At 50.6% G+C, this 22,910-nt stretch overlaps 7 protein-coding genes across 7 annotated transcripts; 3 read left to right on the top strand and 4 right to left on the bottom strand.

Annotated features, from left to right (window-relative positions):
- Positions 1-484: 484 nt before the first annotated feature.
- VC83_00696 (uncharacterized protein) lies at positions 485-3,978 on the bottom strand. Its single transcript, XM_024464383.1, has 2 exons — positions 3,043-3,978; positions 485-2,977 (listed from the first exon to the last, which is right to left on the bottom strand). The coding sequence occupies exons 1-2, from the start codon at positions 3,437-3,439 to the stop codon at positions 738-740; spliced, it is 2,637 nt and encodes an 878-aa protein (XP_024327723.1). The 5' UTR covers positions 3,440-3,978; the 3' UTR covers positions 485-737.
- VC83_00695 (uncharacterized protein) lies at positions 3,960-7,024 on the bottom strand. Its single transcript, XM_024464382.1, has 2 exons — positions 5,601-7,024; positions 3,960-5,371 (listed from the first exon to the last, which is right to left on the bottom strand). The coding sequence occupies exons 1-2, from the start codon at positions 6,824-6,826 to the stop codon at positions 4,195-4,197; spliced, it is 2,403 nt and encodes an 800-aa protein (XP_024327722.1). The 5' UTR covers positions 6,827-7,024; the 3' UTR covers positions 3,960-4,194.
- A 358-nt stretch (positions 7,025-7,382) lies between these two features.
- On the top strand, positions 7,383-8,970 carry VC83_00694 (uncharacterized protein). Its single transcript, XM_024464381.1, has one exon. The coding sequence runs from the start codon at positions 7,648-7,650 to the stop codon at positions 8,437-8,439; it is 792 nt and encodes a 263-aa protein (XP_024327721.1). The 5' UTR covers positions 7,383-7,647; the 3' UTR covers positions 8,440-8,970.
- Positions 8,971-9,171: 201 nt separating this feature from the next.
- Positions 9,172-10,146, top strand: VC83_00693 (uncharacterized protein). The gene is made up of 2 exons (XM_024464380.1): positions 9,172-9,473; positions 9,532-10,146. The coding sequence occupies exons 1-2, from the start codon at positions 9,214-9,216 to the stop codon at positions 10,058-10,060; spliced, it is 789 nt and encodes a 262-aa protein (XP_024327720.1). The 5' UTR covers positions 9,172-9,213; the 3' UTR covers positions 10,061-10,146.
- VC83_00692 (uncharacterized protein) lies at positions 10,147-12,658 on the bottom strand. The gene is made up of 4 exons (XM_024464379.1): positions 12,322-12,658; positions 11,432-12,261; positions 11,297-11,375; positions 10,147-11,249 (listed from the first exon to the last, which is right to left on the bottom strand). The coding sequence occupies exons 1-4, from the start codon at positions 12,478-12,480 to the stop codon at positions 10,290-10,292; spliced, it is 2,028 nt and encodes a 675-aa protein (XP_024327719.1). The 5' UTR covers positions 12,481-12,658; the 3' UTR covers positions 10,147-10,289.
- An 885-nt stretch (positions 12,659-13,543) lies between these two features.
- Positions 13,544-15,887, bottom strand: VC83_00691 (uncharacterized protein). The gene is made up of 3 exons (XM_024464378.1): positions 15,592-15,887; positions 14,366-15,531; positions 13,544-14,313 (listed from the first exon to the last, which is right to left on the bottom strand). The coding sequence occupies exons 1-3, from the start codon at positions 15,707-15,709 to the stop codon at positions 13,987-13,989; spliced, it is 1,611 nt and encodes a 536-aa protein (XP_024327718.1). The 5' UTR covers positions 15,710-15,887; the 3' UTR covers positions 13,544-13,986.
- Positions 15,888-20,490: 4,603 nt separating this feature from the next.
- On the top strand, positions 20,491-22,910 carry VC83_00690 (uncharacterized protein). The gene is made up of 2 exons (XM_024464377.1): positions 20,491-21,603; positions 21,672-22,910. Exons 1-2 carry the CDS (start codon positions 20,910-20,912, stop codon positions 22,469-22,471), a joined length of 1,494 nt encoding a protein of 497 aa, XP_024327717.1. The 5' UTR covers positions 20,491-20,909; the 3' UTR covers positions 22,472-22,910.

The raw sequence follows: 22,910 nt of genomic DNA, 5'->3' as shown, positions 1-22,910 counted from the left end.
GAGCACTTCTCTGAATATGATAACTTTTTTGGCTTTTGCGATAGCCGGGCTCATAACCTGTTGAGATCAGTGGTGTATCTGTATCTGCAGCGGCATAGTTATCACGTTGAGTTGAACAACAGTTCACTTGAATATATGTTTTTTGTATTGTTGTTGTTCTGAGTGAAGCTATCTACGGAACTATTTGTGGGTGGTCCGCAACCCGATTCGGTTGGCGAGCCACACGCCTAACCAATCAGTCTGAGCAACCTCCTCCTTCAACAGATACTGTTTAGAGGGGTGGTAGGGGGTTAGTGGGGGGACGAGAATATTGATGTATAAATGCGATGAGAAAGTTTGGTTGGGGTGTAGGGGTGTATATATGGTGCTTCTAGGAGAGTTGAAAAGAAGGGAGTAATTTCTCATATGGATGGCGGATAGAATAATCGGAAAGGGGATAATATTTCTTAGAAGAGAATTTCACAATCTATTGACGTACAAAACCATCGAAATAGTTTCAGCATTTTTGTTCGAGCCGAGGAAGAATTAATTTATACTCCTACTTAATCTATCCTCCATAATGCATATTCAATCACCCTGCCAAACGAAAGAAGCGTCCTTTATTACCGCTTGCTCGCCAAAACAACAAAAGCCCCAATAACCATGCCTCTCAGAAGCTTAACGCTGCGTTTCCCATTTTCATATCCTCGTCACTACTTTGTTCACCACCTTCCCTGCTATCATTTCAACCGCGTCAACTACCCTCCCTCACATAACAACACAATCCCTGTCCTTTCCTCTCCCCCGCCCCTCCTGATTCTGCCTTCGATTCCCCCCCCCCCGAGAGGTTGAACCCGTGGCTGTGGCCGAGCCTGCGCCAGCCTAATTCTCTCCGCCTGTCTCGCAGTCGCCGACAGGCCTCGTAGCCTCCGTCCAACCTCCGGACTCACATTGGGGTGCGCGGGATGGTGCGGAGGCGGATCAAACGCCGGCTGCGTCGCCGCGTGCTCATAGCTCGGCAAGGTTTCGTCTGGCGATGAGGGCAGGTTGGACGTCTGCAGGGGCGGAGATTCGAGCGGAAATTCGGCTGGGGCTGCTTGGGATTGTGATGAGCCGCCAGCGTTTCCGCCGCGCGGCCCGCTGCTGCCAGCGCCATCAGAACGTGATAAGCGAATGTCGTTGCTGCTAGTGTTGCGGGCGCGGGATGATTTACCCTGCTGTTTCTGGGTGTTCCCGCTCTCGCGTCTCCGTCGGGCTATCTCTTCTTCATGGCGCTCGTTTTCTTCTTCTTGCAGTTGGATCGCTAGTGCGAGGTCGTGGTCCTCTTGTTCGGCTGAGGAGGATGCCACACGCCGATGTCTACCAGATGGAGCCGCATTGGTATCGGTCGAAGCTTCTGAGCCCCCCAGGCGGCTATCCCCATCGCTTGCTGCCTGTCGCGACTGTGTGTCACCGCCAACGGGTCTGAAATCTCCAGAGTAAAACGCGCAATGCTGCCCATTGATGTCAGGCAGCGACTCCCACACAATCTCATCATGGCCAGCTAACCCCATGTCCGTAACGAGGTGCATTAGCTCATCGTTCTGGGGGTTCTTATAAAGCGTGCTAAAGTGGTCATTTCGAAATAGGATAGCAACAGATCCAGGTGCTAGCGCTTTGCGAATAGTCTCTAGTCCAGAGTTTGTGAGCTGTGTACCAGAGGAGGATAAGAAGGTCTTTATAGTCATAATGTCGTCGAGCGTCGTTTGCTCCTCCAACGTAAGGCCTTCGCCGATGAACTTCATCTCCAGATCTTCCTCGCGAAACATGAGGTGTTGTGCGTCCTCATAGGTGCGCGCCGAGCGCGCGAGAGCTGCCTGAGCATCAGATCCGGGCTCGGGGAGCCAGCCGTGGATGAGCGGGATCAGGAAAGTGCCGTATAGCATTATCTCGCGCGTCTGCTCAAAGGTTCCCGGGATCATATCTTCGCGCTCCGAGGGATGTATGTGGGACATTGAGCGTCTTGGGTCGTTCGCCAAGTTTGTAGCGGCTGGTGCGAAAAAACTTGGGTTAACGTTCATCCCGGTATGGAGGGTGATGAGGAACGTATAAAGATCTGTTATATCCGGAAGCTCTTCTGTCCCATCCTCACGTTGTTCTGACATAAGGTCGTCAAGAACAGCAGTGAGCAGCAGCTCGAGGCTGATCTGCTCCCGCGTCCGGAGCGTCTCAATCAACGGTGTAGCCAGATTTTGGGGCGTAGATATCGTAAGTGCATTCACGAGAGCTAACAGTGGGCACGGTCCATTCGCATTCTGCATTAGTACCGGTGTGATCCGCGGGTTCTCCCTCGCTCTTACATCGAACCAGGTGATATTCCTGATCGCGTATGTCTCCTTGCTCTTTTCCTCACTATTCCTGACGTCTTGGCGCGGTGGGGGTGCATTCGCTTCGCCTCCACTGTTTTCATCGTGGCTTGTTGTTGCCTCTTCGGAATCTCCAATATTTCGCGGTGGCAGGTTCGGTGGCCGAGGAGGAATGGGTCTCTGTGATGAGGCCTCATGTCCTGCAGCATCAATAACGCCGCTCTGCTGCTCCCCCGCGCCTGTAGGCTCGGACCCGCCATCCTCGCGCATCGGCTCTTTTTGTGGCACAACAGGGGCAGGTCCAGCGTCCTGCCTAGATGATTCTCCTGGAGCTTCCTCCGACGCACTTTCTGCTTCCTCCGTCACCACTCGGTTTCCAGCTGGAGTGCGGAACAAATCCATCTGGTCATCATCCCAGTTCGAGGACTCGTTTGTATCGTCCACATTGACAGGTGGAGGTGCCCTTGTCGGCGGTGGCACCGACGACCAGGCATCATTGCCAGAATATTCCTTGCCAAACGACGGTGGTACAGGTTGCGCATTTGGCTGTGGTTTTTCTTCCGCAGTCGACTTTTGTTCAACCGGGCCTTCCCAAGAATTTGTACTCTGGTCCGCAATGTTGAGGTTCTGGAATTGATCAGTCACATTGGAATCTATGAGAAGTCAGTATATGGCTATAAACTCAATCGCACTCTAGTCGAGCCCCAATGGCCCTCACCTTGATGTTGGCTGGGTGGCGAAGGACCACTGGCACCTGGCGCACTGGCATCCGGCGCCCTGGGTCCTGGAGCATTGGCGTCTGGCACGCTGGAACCAGGCCCACCCTTCTCCTCCTCGCCAACCCACGGATTTACCTCCGCCGCCGACCCCGAAGCCGGCGGATTCCCAGTATTCTGAGCTCTCGCAAACGGGTTCATTGACTCTGCCCCTCCCCGCGGCCCAGATCGTAGCGATTCCGGTATCTCATTCCATGCTGGGCCTCCCCCTTGCTCCCTCCTCTCACTCCCGGCTCCCTCGCCACCTCCCTGAGTGCGTTGTGTCTGTGGCGCCCCAGCGGTATTTCCGCCCCCACCCGTCGGCACGCCCTCATCAGGCTCCTGCTTGCGACTCACCATGTCGCCGCCGTGTCGTCGATTGAGCCAGATCCGAGCTTCAGAACCACCTCAGGTCCTCCGCGTCGCTCTCAATCCCTCTCCACAACCGGCACCCTCGCAGCAGCGCCCTGGACCCTGAGGTGGCGATAGCCCCGTCCCAGCCTTCCCGTTAGCGCTCGTCGTTTCCAGAGCAATCTGTCGCGCCGCAAGCCATATACCAATCCAGCGTACTCCAAAACTCAAAATATCGTATGTAGAAGCAATAGCGACGTAGCAATTGTATGCTGGATGGCGGTGAACTTGTTGAGTGAACTCGTCGACACAGTTTCAGCGGGGAGAGAGAGACGTAGAGGACATAAAACGGTTCAGCCACAGGCAACTGTGACCTGCATGGATGTTGTGGCGTTGCCGTGAACGCGCTGACGTGAGGCGGGGCAGGGGATTGTGGCGCTAGTGGGGAGGCGTCAGGCATTTGATATCCAGTAACTACCACAGCGAAAAGTTTATAGATATACGCGTCGTCAACTGAACAATATTTCACTTTGTCGTCATCAAGTGTATTTTGCGCTTCTAGAGTCCATTATTATACTGCAACCTGCCTCCCTTCCGTTACTCCCCAAGCCCAATCAGCAAAGTGTAAACTTCCCAGGCCATGACAGTCCACATAGTAAACTAAACGCCATGTCCCGCTCAAATCACCTAGAATTACATCCATACCCCCAATCTGAGTCCCGGTAATATCATGGGCCAGGCACAATCCACACCAGTAACCTCCCCTAAAATGCTGCCCCGCCAACCCCCTCCCCAGCCAACATCCGAACATGCCTCTCGCTCAGTTCCGCCTTGAGACCCATACTCGCAGACTCCCTCGCCAGACGATCCCATTGTGCCAGACCCTTCCGCAACTTCTCCTCCTTCGCATTCAAATCTTCACCCATGCGCTCGAGATCCTCATCGGTCTTGCGGATGCGCGCCTCAAGCTCCTTCGGTACGGGCGAGTAAGTCGGGTCAATCTTTCCACCAGGGATTATGGGAGGAAGGTTCGCGATGGCGGGGTGGACGCGTGGAAGAGAAGGTGTGAAGATCTTGGTGTTGTGGCCGTGGAAGGGGCCCGAGGAGATGGAAGAGGACCGGGATGGAGGTGCAGTCGTCTTCCAATCGCTACCTGAGGAGCTTACTCTTGGGCCGGTAGGAATGGCTGGGGTCGCAGATGGTGTTGTGGCGGGCAATGTCGGGGATTGCACAGGGGGTGGCCTGTTGTTGTGTACACCTCCCCATCCTGGCTCTGGGCGGCGGTCACTGAAGGAGCCTCTGCCGCCTCTTGGGAGAAACCCTCCACGCGCAGGAGAGGGATTGAAGTTGCGAGGTCCCGATGGTGGTGCCACCGCTGCCGTACCCTCGGGGCGACTAGGCGCAGGCATCGACAGCGGTGTAGATTGGCCAGATGCAGACGGCGACCGAATTGGAGCGCTGAAGTTGCGGTTGGCGCTTGGGCCAGTAGGCGCTCTGAAGGGTTGTGCAAGTCGAACTGGTGATCTACCCTGTACCGCTGAGGATCTCACCATCGGAGACGCTGCGCGTGCTGGCGATCGTTCCCGTGGCGTAGATCGCGTGGAGTCCCGGCGCGGAGACCTGTCTCGTGGAAAGGGTGAACGCATACTCTGAAGGTCATCCACAGGTGGCGCTGGGCGGTAGCTAGGTCTTGGTGATGGGCGCCGTGTGCTGTGTTCAGAGTTTCTCCTTGAAGATCTATCTCCCGAAGGTGATGGCGATCGCGGTCGTCTCCAAGTGAGCGACATCTGGCCAACTGCGACGCGGTCGTCACGGCGCGGTGGGCTACGAGACCTTGGTCGCCATCCACCTCCCCTTGGTCCTGCTGGTGGAGATCTTCTTGAGATAGGTGATCGAGCTCGTAATGGGCCACGGTTGTCAAATGGAGACCGCGACCTGCGTCTATAACGATTGTAACCCATTGTCAGAAATTATTCCAGTTTGTGTAATGTTTAGGGTTGTGGGAGGTTGTTAAGAATTGGAAATATAGAAAAGGTAAAGGTATGGTGGGAGCAAACAAAGAATTAACAAAGAGGTCTCGTGACGCGAATTTACAGCTAAACAACTAGTATAGAACACGATCCGAGATTGTACTGTAAGGGGAAAAAAACCACAACATGGTAAAACTCACCTAATATCCCTTTCGTCTAAATCTGACCTCCTTGGCAGTGACCTGGGGCGTCTATCATCACCTCGTCTTGGCGAAAATCGTCTCACTGGACTTCTAGGTCTCCCAGGACTTCGCGGCCGCATAGGACTCCTTGCTCTGGCAGGACTCATGGCCCTAAGTGGACTCCTTGGCCTCACTGGGCTCCTCATCCGCTGCGGACTCCTCGGTCGCACTGGGCCCCTCGGACGCTGCGGACTTCTCGCCCTCTCTCTATCTCTCCAATTCTGCACATCTCGTGGGGGTGTTCTATCCCTCGAGCGATACGCACCCGGTGACCTCGACCGCCGTCTCAGCGGTGACCTATCTCTGCCACCGGGAATATACGCATCCGATGCTTGTGGGCTCCTCGGCCTCTCGCGCCGCGGCGAGCGATCCCGGTCTCTATCGAATCGCGAGGTGTTGGATCGCGGGGAGCGCGGACGCACAGAAGGGCGGTACGACTCCCCAGCGCCCATCTTCGTTACCTCGCCATCGCCACGAGGGGCGTATCTGCGGAGGCCTGTTAGTGATTGTGCTGGGCGGTAGCGGTCGATAGACACTCTGGTAGGCACTCCTAGGGCTTGGCGTCGGCTCAGCGCTTGCTGTCGACGGGGTGGCAGGATGACTATCAGGTCGCTGCCCACTCGGGCTGCTGGGTGGCTCGGAAGATTTGGCATCGTTGGAGGAGCTGGTATATTGGGGAAGCTTGGTTTCGCTGGGAGGCATGGCATCATCTCTCCTTTGTCTGGCACGGTATTGGTTTCGGGTATGGTCTGAGAAAGCTGGGAGACTGAGTTTATCGTGGTATTTTCGGGTTGGGTCTGGTTGGCGAGGCCGGGTTGTGGGATCTGTGTGCCAGCTTGCGAAAATGAGGTCTGAGTGGTTCCACGTTCACCAACACCACATCCTTTATCGTGATCTACAGCCGTATCGTCGCCTGATGTAGATATAGCAGGCAACTGCGGCTTTCCAATGATACAGATTCGCGAAGGCGGTGTGGCAGAGCTTCCATGGTGTCTCTTTAATGCGCCTCTTTCAGCCTTCAATCCCATCTCGTTCGCAATGTGCTCCGAGAAACTGCGAGTTTTGAATTCCTTGACTGATCGCTGGACTCTGGCAACTTCGAAGACTTCACCATCTTCACCGCCTTCAACTTCTTGGTCGTCGTAGCCGTCGTAGTCGTCGTCGTAGTTGAGGATCATGTCCATGCCGAAACACTGAAGAAGGGGGCAAACAATGAGATGTAGGAAGGACAAACCTTCTATCACGACCACGATCGCGGTCCATCTTATCCTCCGTCCCTATACTAACTATACAAATAATCCTACAAATTCAAACAGAAGGAGCGATCGATTTGTGGCGGCAGTAGCGACTGAGATGGCTGATATAAATATGGAAACAACTCGTTGCCCACCAAATTATTATTCGTTCAATCGGAGGCCGCCACGCTAGGGTGATGCCAAGACAAGGCTGAAATACAGTTGGTAGCCTTGCCCGTACCACTGCCCTCTACGCTAGTGCATCAATTTATGTCGATCATGCACTTTATCACTTATAATGAATGATAAAATGAAAGGTTTATAAGTATTTTAGTTAACAGCTTAGGATAATGAAATAGCGGCCGATTTATCAAATATTTTTATAAGACCTCTTAGTAACTGCTAAGCAATATGTGCATGATTGTGAATATTGTGATTTTGTTAAACGTAGTTCACAAGCGACCCGTCATATTTTTCTTGGCATCGTACAAAATTATAAAATATCTTAACAATTAATTAATTAAATTATTCTAACTCTTCAGCATTTAAATCATCAGATGTATCTACAATATTTAGACAAGTTCGTACGTTGAAAAAAATATCGGCTTAGCAGTGTTATCGACTAATCGGACATCGTCTTGGCGAGATTGGACTGTACGATTAATCCTCTCCAATGGTCCCGGAAAAAGGGCCGGGCCCCCCAAGATATCTTATACAGGGAACCCCCTACTACCAACAAACAACCAAGTAAGAAACAACCAAGCAACATCATGTCGTGGATCATGGATAAGGACCAGCATGAGTCCCGGCTCAACCACCTACTGCAGACAGGAGCCTTTCGGGACGCGAAGCTCCCACTAGGCCAGAGTCGCCGCCAGTTCGCCCATAGGGCTCTAAAGCGGTGGTATAAGTTCAATGAGGGCTGCGACATCATCACTGCCGAGCGGACCTGGCGCCAGCTTAAGGCTGATATGAAGGGCTATGACCTGCCAGCCCCCGACCCTAAGGCCTTGGTTTCCTACCACTCCATCCCCTCGACCCCCCAGACGCACCTCGTCCTCGACCCCCACGGACGCATCCTAGCCTACAAGTTCCGCGTCCCCCTCAACCTCATCGCTACCCTAGCCAGCTCGAGCGAGCAGCTACCCCCAAAGAGCGTACAGTGCCAGAGGCGCGGCCACTTCGAGTGCTCCCACTTCGCCCTATGGGCCGACTCCTCCCCGGACCTCATGATGAGTAGCGAGTACCAGAAGCAGCTGCCCCATAGCGAGGCCTTCCTCCAGGCTAACGACAAGCTGTACCGCTGGCTAGGCCACCAGCTACGCCTCCTCAGCCCCGAGCTCTACTGCCTCTACAGCCGCGTCGACCGCCACCTCGGCCCTAGCCAGCACCGGCTCGGGGGCGCATGGCACGGCACCGTCGTCAACCGGCAGATCGGTAGCTCTGAGGACCTGCGCGCCCACAAGGAGTGGAAGGACTGGCCGAAGGGCCTTAATGCTGTTGTCTTCTGGGGGGACTACACTGGGGGCGGCCTTGTCGCCTACAACCTCGGCCTCTTCTGAGAATTCACTCCACAACTGAAAACTTCGCTCCAACCCCGGAAAGCTCCCCACACCCCTGAAGCCCCACTCGAGCTGCAAGGCGCACTTGATATCATAACAGGTAGAGCATAAAGTGCAAGTAGTATAGCGGCGACCTAGCTGATTAGTACGGAAGAGCGACGGGTCCTGGTATAAACAGCAGTGCACACACCGAATAGCAGGTGACGAACTCATTAGACCCTTAAACCAAGTAGCACTATGGAAATATAGCAGTTACAGAAGTTATGGATTACTATAGATTACAGATTACGGACAGGGGTATTACGGATAGGGGTATAACGGTAATAACCCTAAGGAAAACTCAGCACACAAAGCATTACGAAGCCTTACGGACCGTAGGTCTAAAGCAGTAATGTAGACGCTAAACCTAGGGTAGTAATAGGTGGGTCGTAAACCTAAGCCAGCCAATCCCGAATTACGCCAATTGACAGCCAATCATTCGGGCCTCGCCTATATAATGTCATATAGTTAAGATTCTAGGGTTGCAAGAGCGGTTTACTAGGGGTTGCTTACATAACTGATTACAAATCCAGGGGGTGTCTGCGATGTCGTTCGCTTAGTATTCGGACACCGGGGTCCGTATAGTAGAACTCACTATTAACTCTCTCGATTATGGATGACTAAGCGGCGCCTATCAAGCCGAGGCCCAATCCTGATATCCATCGTTGCCCCTCATTCGACATGACCTGTACCTGTAAAGATCACATTGAATTATAAAGAAAATAAATCTTCAAAATGCCAGTCTGCACTGTCCTCCTTCTCTCTCTCGCAGTGCCAATACCCCAATTCCTCTCCGCCGTTTCATCTTCTTCCACCACCCCACTCACGATAGGAAGGGTCGTGCGCTGGATCATCCTGCCAAATTCGACTTCTACAGATAAACTACTCGCACAAAATATACATTGGGATCTGCTTCTGACCCTCCCTAATTCCGATCCTCTTCCTTCGGACCTGCAGACATTGGTTCAGCACCAATGGATTGTCCATGCCGGAGTGTATGCACCCTGACCTCTCATCGAACCCTGAGAATTGCAGACTAATCAAACTCTACAGTCCTTCTCGCCTTCTCCAAAATTTTGAGGCCAAGAATGCCCAATTGCTCCACCCTAAAGCAGGTGACGTGCCAGAATTGATCGGCTCATTAACTAAGCCGCGCACTGCAAGCTCCTCCCAGAACCTCGAATTGAGCCCTGAGTTGAGAGAGTGGATCTCTATATTTAGCGCCCAGGAAGGGAAAGGCGCCGTATCAATGCTCAACCTTCTCGCTTTCAAGGAAGGAAAGAAGGGAGATTATCTGAAGTATGGCGCCGAGTTCGCGAAGTCGGTAGGCTTGCGGAGGGGCGGGACTGCAAAGATCGTGGGGACTGTGGTGCGTCAGGACGGTGACGGTGGGGAGGGGTGGGATGAGGTCGCTCTAGCACACTATCCCAGCATTTGGCATTTTGCAAACATGTTGGCCAGCGAGGATTATCAGGCTGTCAATCGGAAGTATAGGGTAGGGAGCTTGAGGGATACGTTTATTTTGTGCACCACTGAGATTGGAATTGAGACAGAAGCGGATAAGAATCATCCGAAGCTGTAGTTTGGCATCGCAGAAGGGCTCTCCGGTTCTCCTAGAGCCTCCTCCCGACATATATCGTAAGCAACAAAGTCATCATAACATGTCCATTAATATAATAAATGGAACCATATTGTCTTTGAACATATAATATTTTGATATACTACCAAACTCCTATGAAAAACCAGCAAGAATACTATTTCGGATCTCCGATACCAAGTCCACTGCTACTGGTGCATTGTTTTCCTTTCCCTCAATTGCCGGTCTTATGATGGCTCGGCGGTCCAGATATAGTACCAGCCGTAGAGTTGTTTCTACTGGGACCTTTCTCGGCGACTTTCTGGGCAATTTTCTGGTCCCATAATTCTTCGTGTGCCAACCTCATCTTTATAAATTCTTCCCTTTCCGATATCCCCTCCCGAACTATATCTGACTCCTGCGGAAGGCCAAGACCATCATGGATGAGTGTAACTTCTGGATTTAGAACTTGCTGCTGGTCTTGGTCGGGCCAACTACCAGGTGGTCCATGACCTGCTTTCTGAGCCTGGACCCGCTTCGTAGCACTGATGATTGGAAATAAGGTGAAAACGCTCGTTGCATTTCGCCTCCTTGGACCTACTACTTGGCTGCCACCGTCAGAATATAACGCGGCATAATTAAGGGCCGCGATCTTCCAGTCACGTTTGTTCCCTTGGTTAAGTTTTGGATTGACAGTGAACGTTCGTTCGTCGGCTTGAGCAGTGGTCCAGACGGAAATTGCTTGTTTGGTGATCTGTAGAAGGTTGGCTTTGAACTGAAGCAAATCTGACGGGTCTAGTAATGGGCCAAGAACAGATAAAACGAGTTCCATAAGTTTGTCTTCCCTGCTCTTGATAGCAGGTACCGCGCTCAATGTTTGGGACGGACTGTGCTGTGGCTGTGTATGAGCAATGGATGTGGATTTTAGTGCACGCATTGTGACTGCTCTCCAGACATCTGCGGAACGACCGGTACCAACTGCGCCTCCTATGTCTTGAAGAAGCTTAGATAATTTTGAATCTTCTGACGTTATATCGGAAGAAAATGGTTGCCAGACTATATTGCATATAGCGTCTGCAACTACCCGCTGGCCATGGGCAATTCTAAGCTGCTTTGAAGTATCGGTATTCGAGAAGGGGACATCGGAAAATGTCGAGTCAGCGACAGAAATTGCACCAGGCAAGCTTACAACTTCCTTTATGTTTGTCAGTTAGAGATATAGAACGGTAAAAGGTGGAATACCTCTTTGTTTAAGTCTCTAGCTAGATATCGGACAGAAATGTCCTGTATTGCGCGTGAGATATTGAGGAATTCGCCTTGGCTATTTTTCTTGTGAGTTGCATTACCTTGCAAAGTATCAGTTAAGGTTTGACTTACTAATATTCGATAGGTTCGCTGTTCAACGAAAATTCTTCCTGTAGATCCTTCAACTTCTCCTCAAGTCCTTCTATGTCCTGTTTGTATACTTCCTTCAGTCTTTTCTCATCCTCATACCTCTCAACCTCTTTTTTCGATTGAAGTCGCAGCTCGTCAATCTGTGCTTTCAGCTCAGTAATCGTTTTAGCGTCCTTTTTGGTTTTTGCTTTTAAATTTCCAAGTTCTTCCTCTTGGTCTTTCTTCTGCTTTTCCATGTCAATTTCTAGGGCTTTCATTTGGGCATGGAACTTCTTATCCTGTTCTTCCGCTCGCCGCGAAATTGTTTTGATAACTTCGGCTTTCAATTTCGACTCCTTTTCCTTTAGCGCCTCAGCGGCTGCTCGCTTTTGCTGATCGAGTTCTACTTGATCTTGTTCCAGACTCTTCTTCTTTGCTAAAAAGTCCTCAACATCCCTTTCGGCAGCTTTATCTTTCTCGGAAGCCATCTTATTGAGGACGTTGAGGGTAGTCTGTTGATCTGCAATCGTTATGTCTTTGTTCTCGACTTCCTTCCGTAGGTTCTCATATCTCTCTCTCCACTCCGGAATCTGAGTAATATGGTCTGCATGTTGGATGCACGATGCACTTATGGCTCTAATGGCGTTTTGGATATTTGACAACTGCTCAGACGCCCCGCGAAGCTCTTGAGCTAGAGGGCTGAGGTCCGTCTCGGGCTGGGAAACCGAAGGAGCGTTATTAGACTGGCTACCGGTGTGTCCGTTGGTCCTCGGTAGCTCGTCGTCCATGGCTGGTTTGTTTCGCTTTGTACGTTGTTTACTTTGCGAAGTAGACTATCATCAATGACAATTAGATCAAATTCCCAATGCGACTTAGAATTACCAATTTCATACCATTCTTAAAATTGTGTCGTCCTGTTGGCTGCGAGTTCTACCAATTCTAATAGTTTTCGAGAAATTCCGTTTGAAGCTGCTAATGCCAGACGTCAATGGGGCTTCTCTACGGGTTTTCTCTGTTCTTAGCGCCCTGGCCAGATCTTGACTCCGTGACATAAGGCAATAACTGATAGCTAATAAGTTACGAGCTTGTTTGGGAATTGCAAGCGTGCATTCTCAGCGAGAAGAATTTGAGGAAATAAAGCTTCATGACCAATGGCTCATTTGATCATTTAGTTTGATAACGGAACAGAACATCATCTGATTTATAACGAGGCCGCCTGTAATCTCTTGATGGAAGCAGTGTGCCTCAATAAAGCCTCGGCTACCCCCATTCAATTTTCACCTATAATAAATCAAGGCTTGCAGGTTTTAGAACGTGCCTCTATGCCACTGGTTGAGCCATAATCTCTCGAGTAATTCGATGTCGTATTGCATTGCATCGGCGAGATAAGACGGCTCAGTTGCCAACCCTTACATCTTCACCAATAAAAAGCATCCCGGACAGTGACGATGATGGACCAAAAAGATATTCAAGGGTGTACCATCGAGAAACTCTATTGGCCATTCGTCGCACCATCACCGAGAGGTTGGATGTGGGGGAGCGTCTGCCTAGACGCAGAAGTCAGATGATTCAATAGCTATGGGCGACACATTTTGAGCCTGACCATGCACTTGGGATTTAGTCCTACGTGTCCCCGCATTAATGGCGAGGCTGAATTGATCTACGCAGCAGGGCAACAAAACGAATCCAGTAAAGTACTATGTTGCAAAAGTCGCCCGTTCGGATGCCCAGAACCGGCGTACTCATGCATAGGAATGCAGGCAGCCGCATTCTACCAATTGACGCTGCGCGAAACGACCCTTGGCCGTCGAAGACACATATCAAACCCATTCGCCAATATCTGCCTGTTTCCCCCACAAGTTCTGCACTTACCTATTCTGCAGCTAGAATATGTAGTTATATCCCAATGAAGCTTAGGGCCGCACACAGCACTCCTTCGGTCACCAACAGATGAAAGCTTCCACGTCAGTATCAACTGGATGGATGCAAACAGTCATCAAACAACTATTCCGAGAGATTATGCAGCATGGATATGATAGCTTAAAGCCAATGAGAGAATTGCCGGCACGTAACTGTAGAAATTAGTAGATAGATAGATATAGACTGTCCTATATTTCTACGTGATTGCAATCAATACGTTCCAATAAGTCAAATCTATTTCTGAGACGATGAGTACGGGGTATTTCGCAAGACCGGTTTAAAGTGTCTATATGGATGAAGTGCCTCGCCCTGCTCGAGTTATAGCTGCTAAGAAACAATTACTGACCACGGCATGCGATTAGTATTGGCCAAGGTAAATCCCCCAACAGATGGCCGTGATAGTATACTTTGTTAGAACCAACTGCTCCTCCATGGTTCCACACGCAGCTTTTGACCCCCATGCATATTCCCACCGTTATAGTCTCGTTCAAAGTGACCCTCCTATAGACAATGGCACTTTACCTGTAAAGCTTTCCAACCTAAATCCTCCAGGGAGTAAAACATTCGAGCAAGAGCCTCTTATCAATATCAGGCACCTTCCATAAACGAATACCCAGCATCAGAACCACGCCCACTCCTCACCCCACCCTCGTAATCGAATCTCCAGCAAACTTAATTGCTACATTCTCCCTCCCAATAACCGTACTCCTCCCACTTGACGGCGCAGTATCGTCCTTAAATGCAGGAATCACAGTCCCACGATTCAGTACGGCATCCCGTGGCGCAGAGATCTGGCCCGGGTGGTTCCGCTCTCTGCGGTTTCGGTTGCGGCGACGGAGCTGGAAGCAGCGTGGCTCCTCGATGTCTTCGATCTCGGACTCGCGCGTGGAGTCGAGGGCGTTGGATATGGTACGGGGGAGGTAAAAGCCTAGTTTTCCAAGGGGGATGCTGATTCCGTGGACGACCTAAAGGTGTTAATGGGGGTGATAAGGGTTGAGTGGGTTAAGTGCAACTTACGATGCTGCAAATTACAAGGAACCAGACGACGACATTTAGCGTTTCCGCAAGCGATTCGGCGTCTGGTCTCTCAGCATCGCCAGTAGATATCTCGTGTAGAAATTCCCGTCCGATGTAGAGATAAAAGATGGCCGAGACGCCGATGGGCCCGAAGAAGCCGACGAAAACTGCCTGTCGCTTTTCATCAATCTGGTGGATGAATTTGTGCATGGCGAAGACAACTGGGAGGCGTCTGAAAGCCAAGATCAGTATCCCAAGGAAGACGAGGCGGTAGAGGGGAATGACGTTATTGTTGAGGAACAACTCCCAGGGGCATGTGGCCCCATACCACAGGAATACCGACAAGTTGAGAAGCATGTCGATTGTAGGCTGAAGCGAGTCATCCAAAGTCTCTAGACGGAACCAATCGTCCCACGTGAAAGCATTTCCAGCAATAAAACACGCAAGGACGTCGTCAGTCCCAATCATCCCGCACGTTCCGAGAATGAACAGAGCAAGCGCGATGGCAAAGACAAGGAAGCTTTCGCGGTCGACGAACCTCCGCTCTTCTGCCCAGTGAAGTAGCTGGTTTGCAGTCCAGCCGACAACAGCGCCATATACGACACTAAGGATGATCGTGTAGGCCCAGGTCTCGTAAAACCACAATCCCATCGCCTTTCCTGCGCCACCTGTCTGGCCGAGGCCGCCCTCACCAGTATATTTGATCAAATATAAGGCGAGAAATAAGAACGGGTACCCAAGTCCATCATTTGCTCCAGACTCGGCGATAATAATCTTCTGCAGCTCCTTCGGCACATTCTTGTCCGCAAATTTGCCCTTGACGATGGAATTCGACAACACGGGGTCCGTCGGCGTGACACAAGCGCCCACCGCCAATGCATGCAGAAATGGCAAGTTGGGCACCATGGCCCAAATCAGCAGACTACTGCACATCCACATGGTGGTCATAACAGGCGCAAGCAAAAGCGAGAGCGGTTTCCATTCTCGCTTCAGATACCGACTGGGCAGCTGCACGCCAGCGAGGACAAGTTGGACGCCAAGGACGAGGCGTGAGAAGGCGAGCGTAATCTGCTCGAGGGCAATTTTATCTCCATTGGCATATTCTAGTGGCCTCACGAAGTTGGTGGCAGGCGGAGAGAAGACAACTCCCGCGAGAAGGGATATCACTGATATGGAGGTCGTTAGTGGGGGTGCTGCATGTGGCATCATTGGCTGGGCAGGCTTACAGGCTTCGGAGAGATAGAATTTCTCCTTGAACAAGTACGATACAAGCCCAAAGAGCGTGATGAAGCCGCCAAGAACAGAGCATACAACATTAAAGTTTGTAACAGCGAGTGTAGGCATCTGAGCGAGATGTGCGGGAGGGACGAAGCTTATCGTGTTTCTGATCAGCGCAATCCCGAGGAATTGGCAGAGAGCAGCAAAAGGTGAAATATATGTCAAAACATAGGGTAATAATGAGAGAAGATGGATTTTTATCTATGGTGGTTATTATTTGGTCAAGGGAGAATAATTTGCTGTGGGAAGTTGAGACGAAAAAGAAACGCGTTTGGCGGCGGCCGAGGCTCAAAAATCTAAGCGCCAAGGCTCTAAGGGCCCCATCCTCATTGTTTATTGTTGCTTGTTTGGGCAGGAGCACGTGGGGGAAGGGAGCTAGCTCTCCAGACGTGCCCAACTTCTTCATAGCTGCCACTGTAAGTTTAATAGGTTTATGGCTTTCTTAGTACCGGCTACCGGCGGCATTCGAGACTATTATATTGGAAATTAGATGAAAGCCGTTTCGAGGAGGCTGTATCAAGCGCCATTAGCGCTTATTATGGTGGAAAAGGCCCGACAATTACTCCGCCGATCACCATCCAACACCCTTCAAACACCTTCATAATCATAAATTATCATAAATTTATCACGAATAATCGCGAATAAGTTCCCCTAGACCCCTACGCTACTGCACCCATTTAACTAGGTTAACGCCGGTAGTGCGGCGGTAGTCAATGCCACCCCCGCATAATGATGTTCATACTCTATTTCACTCTATTTGGCACACGTGGAAGTGCACAGTTACCCTCATCCCCTCCCTCTGGTTTCCCCATTTTCCAAGCTTTCTCCATCTTCCTCTAATACTTTATCATACTCTAGCATAGAATAGACTCCTCCAACTCGGCACGTTGACCAAGAGCGCGAGGTTCTAGGGACGTCAGTATCTGGCAATGAAGATAGGCCCGGTAGTGGTTGTTGTGTCGAATGTTGGGGCGACGGGTAGAACCAACGGATTCAGCGTCCCATCATCTCAGTTCGATTCCGGGGATACAATCGTCGACCTCTTTACCTGCACAACGGTAACCGCAGGTTCCGGAGGTGCGTTTCAGAGTGCGGCAAACAATGGCGAATCCAGAGTATGGATACGCACCCAGGACAAGGGCAGCTTTTGCGCTTGAAGGGACAGACTGCTTGGCAGACGGTAGAGGAAAGGGCAGCGCCTTCAGTTACTGGGGAAAAAATGACTTTTACGCACAATAAATGTTGAACTAAGTGGATTATCTCAGTACAGCGGTAGAAGTAAAAGTAATAATGGTGAACAGCAGAGCACTGGTGTATGTGATTGTTTTGTTGTTGTTGTTAGAGTGAAGCAATCTACGGAATCTATACCTTGCCAGCGCACAGGCCAAATCCATTACAGTGGCCATACTGTATGGCTACCGTAATGGTCGGCGCGACCGTCGCACTGGAGCGACTGTATAATCGCCGCTCTAATACTGACGGTGTATTGAACTGCCCGTAGGCGGCGACCGTGCCCTCAGTCTGGGATGTATGGCCGGCGCGACGGGTTTTGGATGTAATACTGTAGTTGTAATAGTACTGTAATTGTGAAGAACCACCGCCGCCGGCCATAATCCGTAGATGCCTCGCCATAGTATGGCGACGGCAATGCTGCCGTAATTCTGTGTGGACGCCGTAATGGTGGCCAGATCCATATCCAAACGGTGTTGTTAGCGAAGCCGTGGCGGCAAGTTCACGGTGGTCATCAAGAAACGCAGAAATCCTGGTATAATACTGTATATTCCTAAACTACCTACTCTATATATCCAGCCCCGATCCATGGCCCCGTCCAAAGTAGAGGTGCGACTATTCCAAAGTCGCACCAACCACCAACCAGCCCTCCAGACGTCCACTGCCTCCTCTGGCCTAGCGCTCCAGGCCTTGATCCTATCCCGAATCCAATGTCAGCTCCCAGCCCTCGCCGTATCCTCTAGTGTATGTGTTTATGGCTGGAAGTTACATATCCAGCCAAGTCCGCCGGCCCAAGGTTTCTCTGTCGGGGGTGATATCCAAGGTATTGCCGAGCTATTGTGTTTGTTTCGTATCGCCAGTCTTCGGTAAGGGTGTGGTTGTTAGTCGGAGACAGAAGAGCGTCGAAAGCTGGATATCTCCACATTAGTTTGGCACTGTTCTAGATGGATCCAGATATCAGTTAGTGGTTTGTGATGAAGGGGAACGCAGACTTACCTAGTAGATCTGTGCCCGAGTTGTTGATGGGCTGCTGGAAGTTCTCGGCCGAAGCAGGAACGAGCGGAGGAAAGAAGAGGAAAAGAAGAGGCTGACGAGAAGCTGTACTTACCTTGTGTGAAGCTGGCATAATGTTAGCAGCCACGAAGAGCACGACACAGAAGGAAACTCCAATGTGAAAACATTAGAAAGAAGCTGCTAAAGTAGCACGAAAAACAGGAAGAAGAAACGGAAGAAATAGACAAATTTGAAATAGATAAACGAACCAAATACCAACCGTTAAACGAGTGTGATCATCGCCAGAGCTCTGAGCTGCACTGCTAATAAATATTAACCCAAAACATGAGAACGAAACGATACCTAGACCTGTTGAGTATAACCGGCTATATATGGCAATGGCCAGGGACCCCAAACAAATACCAAGCTCTGTATCCATCTCTAAACCAAGAGCTAAGAAACACAAGGTAAAACACGAAAAAGCAGAGGAGAAAACGGAGACCCCGTTCAAACCAGAAGTACCTGCCTATGCATCGCTGATGACAGCTGTCTAAGAACAGCTCCACGGATCGTGCATAGTAAACACCCCAAAACACAGCCAAAATCAACCCTGAGCTATGCAACCTCCGTTTTTTCAGAATTCGGCAGGCCGACCCCTTCAAGATAAAAAACGCCATACAAATTGAGGATCTGCGCAGTACTACCTTAATGGCTCGAAAATGCGCAATATGCAGAGCATTTCAAAGCTCATAAGATGCCTAGAAATCAAAAAATAAATCGGAAAATAAGTTGAGAATATATTCGGGCTGTCCATGGGAGTGTGGGCAGCAGCGAGGACTCACCAGGTATCTTAGCACAGAAGATTCCACTCAGGGCATCAGTATCGAGAGGGATAGTTCGGAGACGGGCGTGAAAGGGTATGGCTAGGTGTCGAGCGTTAAGGTGGGAGGCGGCTTGGTGTTGAGTATCCAGTGTGAAGACACATGGGGAGCTTTGGATTGTGAGAATCCATCCTAGGGATCATTCCAGGTTTGAAGCCCAGAATGAGCCTGGGGAGGTGCTGACATGACAGGATGTCGAGGGCTGAGGGTATGGGAGGGTGTGGTATCGATATCTTGGCACCTGGATACTTTGGTTGATGGCATTGAAGGCCGGAGAGGTTCCAGCATAGAGACCAATATCTGGAGATCATTGCCACTGTGATGATCAGCATGCGGGTGGGTCAGCTTGCTGTCCATTAGAGCGAAGAGAATTGTATGGAGTTATTTGTAGGTAGCTTGGGCTTCGGCAAGGTCGTGGATTCAAGAGTGGTTTTGGCTTTTGCGATTAGAAGAGGGGAGTCAGCGAAGACTCAGTCAGAAAAAGTGGTGATAGATAGAGAGAGAAAGCTTGCCTTGATGTGTTTCCAGCAAGATGATCTAATGGGCTCTGGGAAGCACGACTGCCAGCTCGACTGTCAGCTGTGTTGACGGTGGTACTGATGAGGGCTTGGATAACTGGACCTCTTGAAATATCAAGCTTCTCAAGCTGATACTGGCATTTGAAATGCCCCAAGGAAATACTCCAGATGATGACATGAGCTGTGGCAGCTCTGCTGAGGCTTGGCGGGGTTTTCCTGGTATTGTGCTGGGTGCGTTAGAAATACAGAAGCAAACCCATCTCAAAGCCGTTTAGATAGCTTTCCTATCTAAATGTGAAGTTGTTGATTGTATAGAAAGGTAATAACAGCAGTAGAAATACAGTATCCAAGACATAGAAGTATGAGTGGAGGTGAAGAGATGGTGAACTCAGCAGAGGTATGGAAGCAAGCGATTTGTGGGATTCTAGCACAAAATGGAAGGATCCCAGCTTTAGTCTAGAGAGCTCCGATTTACCTAATAACATTCTTTTACTGTGCCTAGGCTAGGTCACTAAGCTCTGTAGAGGTTGCATATGCCTAGATGATAGGGAAACCTCTTAGGGATCCATAGTGGTCGAAAAGTGCGAGTAGCTTCGACGCCATTTGCTTTGACTATTATGGTATCTAATATGGGCACAGGATCGGCAATATCAAAGAAGTGATCCGCCGGCCGCCGAGCCGAGAATGAATGACCATGCTGTGTAGAAGGGGTAGTTGTGGAGTTGACTGAGTCCAGGGCATGGATGGCAATAGCATCTGTCCGATGGTCGGAGAATCTTAGATAATCCCAGCGCTTGCGATACAGCATGGGCAAGCGGGGTTACTGACTGTCTCGTCCCGGCCATTCTGCTGCTCTGGGATCTACAGTCTAGAGGCGTTCTATGTTTGATGCCCTATACCTATAGCGATAAGGGGGCGGCCCCTTGGTAGCTGGCTTGAGCCAATTGCAACTCTTGCGGCGCTCGACACTAGAGCATATGCAGAATAGCAGCGAGCGCGTACCGCAATCCTTATCATATTATAACCCCAAACAGTAGCAGTTGCTGGTTTCGTAGTAGTGGATTGATTAGCAACTCATACCCCATACCCCATACCCCATACCCCATACCTCATACTCCCTACCCCATACCCCATACCCCATACCCCATACCCCATACCCCATACCCCATACCCCATACCCCATACCCCATACCCCATACCCCATACCCCATACCCCATACCCCATACCCCATACCTCATACTCCATACCTCATACTCCACACCCCTATACTCGGTACCCCGTACGGGGCACAGCAGGATACAGTACGGCGACAAAAGTATGTGTATGTGTACGGGCCTGTGCTCTGCTCAAACGAAGTAATTCCAGCAAATTTGTAGTACAAGACCACGGGCCATACACATAACTTACTCTTATCGCCGTACTGTATAGGTTGTCGTTAGTCCGTGCATTACTTGATTAACCACGGCAACTGGCGCAGATGCATGCAATTACTCCACTATAAGTATCCGTTCCCATTTCCATTTCCATCTCCATTCCCCCCTTGCTGGCTCGCGGGATGCAACTTGCTACCAGCTCCTAAACTACCCCAACACAGTTCTTGAATCAGCTCCAAACCCATCGACGCAACGCCACACGACAACCTCATGGAGGCCACGCGCGATGCCAAAAACTCTCTCAGCCAGATGGGCTACAAGTCCGAGCTCCCTCGCAGCCTCAGCATGTTGAGCATTCTCGGCCTGTCCTTTGCCATCATGGCCGTCCCCTTTGGTCTGTCTACTACAATGTACATCACCTTGACCAATGGCCAGTTTGTTGCCGTTCTCTGGGGCTGGGTCGTCGTCTCCCTTATTTCCCTCTGCATTGCTGCGTCCCTTGCTGAGATATGTGCCGTCTACCCAACTGCGGGCGGTACCTACTATTGGTCTGCCATGTTAAGCACTCCTCGCTGGGCACCTGTTGTGAGCTTCATTGCTGGCTGGCTCACCCTTGTTGGCAACTGGACTGTTACACTCTCCATCAACTTCTCTGGTGCACAATTGGTATTGAGCACGATATCAATTTGGGATGAGGACTTTACGCCTAATCAGTGGCAGACAGTGCTTTGCTTCTGGGCTGTCATGCTTCTCTGCACGCTTGTCAATGCCTTTGGGTCGCGCTATCTTGACCTGATCAACAAAGTATGCATCTACTGGACAAGCATTAGCATCTTCATTATATTGGCTACACTGCTTTCCATGTGTGATCATAAGAGGTCCGCGAAAACGGTCTTTACCCACTACGATCCATCTGCTAGTGGCTGGCCAGCGGGCTGGTCCTTTTTTGTTGGGCTTTTGCAAGGTACGGGATGCTCCCTCTTATATCGTACAACGACGGCCATTATGGATGGTGACGCTAACGAATTGCAGGCGCCTACGTCCTAACAGGATATGGCATGGTTGCCTCCATGTGCGAAGAAGTCCAGAACCCAGAGCGCGAAGTTCCAAAAGCCATCATCCTCTCAGTTGCTGCAGCCGGCCTTACTGGCGTCGTCTATCTGGTTCCCATCCTCTTCGTACTACCGGATGTGAAACTGCTCCTAGATGTGGCCAATGGGCAGCCTATTGGTCTTATTTTAACAACGGCCACAGGTTCAAAGACTGCTGGCTTCTGCTTGCTGCTGCTAATTCTAGGGATTCTCTTCTTTGCCGGGGTTGGCGCCTTGACTGCTTCCTCTCGATGCACATACGCTTTTGCTAGAGACGGCGCAATTCCTGGATACAAGCTGTGGAAAAAGGTCAACAAGACACTTAACGTCCCGCTATCAGCCTTGCTTCTTTCCGCGTTTGTTGACTGCGCCCTTGGTTGTCTGTATTTTGGCTCCTCTGCGGCATTCAACTCGTTTACTGGAGTGGCCACCATCTGCCTGAACGCCTCCTACTGCGCCCCTATCCTTGTCAACCTACTTCGTCACCGGGAGACTGTCAAACACTCGCTGTTCCCTCTGAAAGACGCGGGTTACATTGTGAACGGCATTAGCGTGGTGTGGATCTTCTTCTCGGTGATCATCTTCAGCATGCCCGTTTCCGTCCCCGTTACCGCATCACCTATGAACTACGCTAGCGTCGTGTTTGCCGGGTTCGCCGCTATCAGCGGAGCGTGGTATCTCGTTCATGCACGCAAGAACTTCAAAGGGCCGGTTGCTACGCAATGGCAAGGCTCAGACTAGGATGACAATGGAGTCGACGGGTAAGTCTCTTAGCCGACCAGAGACTGAGCCAACGAAAATTGACACCAGTTCGGAAGGTGGCGAGAAGGCAATAGATAATCAAGAAGATATATTCGAGAGGGTTGGATATATTAACTAGGTTCTTATTATAAGATAGTAGGTTCTCTCGCCTAATGTAGGGCTTAGTTGTCTAGGTACGACATGCGAATGATGAGCTATTAAAACCGCTACTACATTGCGAAACATACGAGTTACCTAGATGGATGCACGTTGTAGGAAATGCGGCTCTTAGAGGCTAGGCCTACGAAGAACGAGCAAGATAAGGCTCTAGGCCATAAGGCCTACACTCTACTTAATGAGCTGTAATGGTGGGTGCACCAGATATGAGAATCTAGCCACCCAAGGAAGGGATGAATTTACTAAGACAACACACTGTCTT

Source organism: Pseudogymnoascus destructans, assembly GCF_001641265.1.
Source record: "Pseudogymnoascus destructans isolate 20631-21 unplaced genomic scaffold scaffold_2, whole genome shotgun sequence".
Taxonomy (NCBI): Eukaryota; Fungi; Ascomycota; class Leotiomycetes; order Thelebolales; family Thelebolaceae; genus Pseudogymnoascus; species Pseudogymnoascus destructans.
This window is presented reverse-complemented; position numbering and strand designations above follow the sequence as displayed.

Excerpts from the sequence above, each read along its gene's own strand:
- VC83_00696 (XM_024464383.1), bottom strand. The coding sequence starts at position 3,439 with ATGGTGAGTCGCAAGCAGGAGCCTGATGAGGGCGTGCCGACGGGTGGG. Across the intron at positions 2,978-3,042 it reads GCCACCCAGCCAACATCAAG|ATTCCAATGTGACTGATCAA; the intron begins GTGAGGGCCATT and ends GACTTCTCATAG.
- VC83_00695 (XM_024464382.1), bottom strand. The coding sequence starts at position 6,826 with ATGGACATGATCCTCAACTACGACGACGACTACGACGGCTACGACGAC. Across the intron at positions 5,372-5,600 it reads TTAGACGAAAGGGATATTAG|ACGCAGGTCGCGGTCTCCAT; the intron begins GTGAGTTTTACC and ends CAATCGTTATAG.
- VC83_00694 (XM_024464381.1), top strand. The coding sequence starts at position 7,648 with ATGTCGTGGATCATGGATAAGGACCAGCATGAGTCCCGGCTCAACCAC.
- VC83_00693 (XM_024464380.1), top strand. The coding sequence starts at position 9,214 with ATGCCAGTCTGCACTGTCCTCCTTCTCTCTCTCGCAGTGCCAATACCC. Across the intron at positions 9,474-9,531 it reads TGGATTGTCCATGCCGGAGT|TCCTTCTCGCCTTCTCCAAA; the intron begins GTATGCACCCTG and ends CAAACTCTACAG.
- VC83_00692 (XM_024464379.1), bottom strand. The coding sequence starts at position 12,480 with ATGTCACGGAGTCAAGATCTGGCCAGGGCGCTAAGAACAGAGAAAACC. Across the intron at positions 11,376-11,431 it reads AGCGAACCTATCGAATATTA|CCAAGGCGAATTCCTCAATA; the intron begins GTAAGTCAAACC and ends CAAGAAAAATAG. Across the intron at positions 11,250-11,296 it reads CTAGAGACTTAAACAAAGAG|GAAGTTGTAAGCTTGCCTGG; the intron begins GTATTCCACCTT and ends ACAAACATAAAG.
- VC83_00691 (XM_024464378.1), bottom strand. The coding sequence starts at position 15,709 with ATGCCTACACTCGCTGTTACAAACTTTAATGTTGTATGCTCTGTTCTT. Across the intron at positions 15,532-15,591 it reads ATTCTATCTCTCCGAAGCCT|TGATATCCCTTCTCGCGGGA; the intron begins GTAAGCCTGCCC and ends CCTCCATATCAG. Across the intron at positions 14,314-14,365 it reads TCCTTGTAATTTGCAGCATC|GTCGTCCACGGAATCAGCAT; the intron begins GTAAGTTGCACT and ends TAACACCTTTAG.
- VC83_00690 (XM_024464377.1), top strand. The coding sequence starts at position 20,910 with ATGGAGGCCACGCGCGATGCCAAAAACTCTCTCAGCCAGATGGGCTAC. Across the intron at positions 21,604-21,671 it reads TTTTGTTGGGCTTTTGCAAG|GCGCCTACGTCCTAACAGGA; the intron begins GTACGGGATGCT and ends AACGAATTGCAG.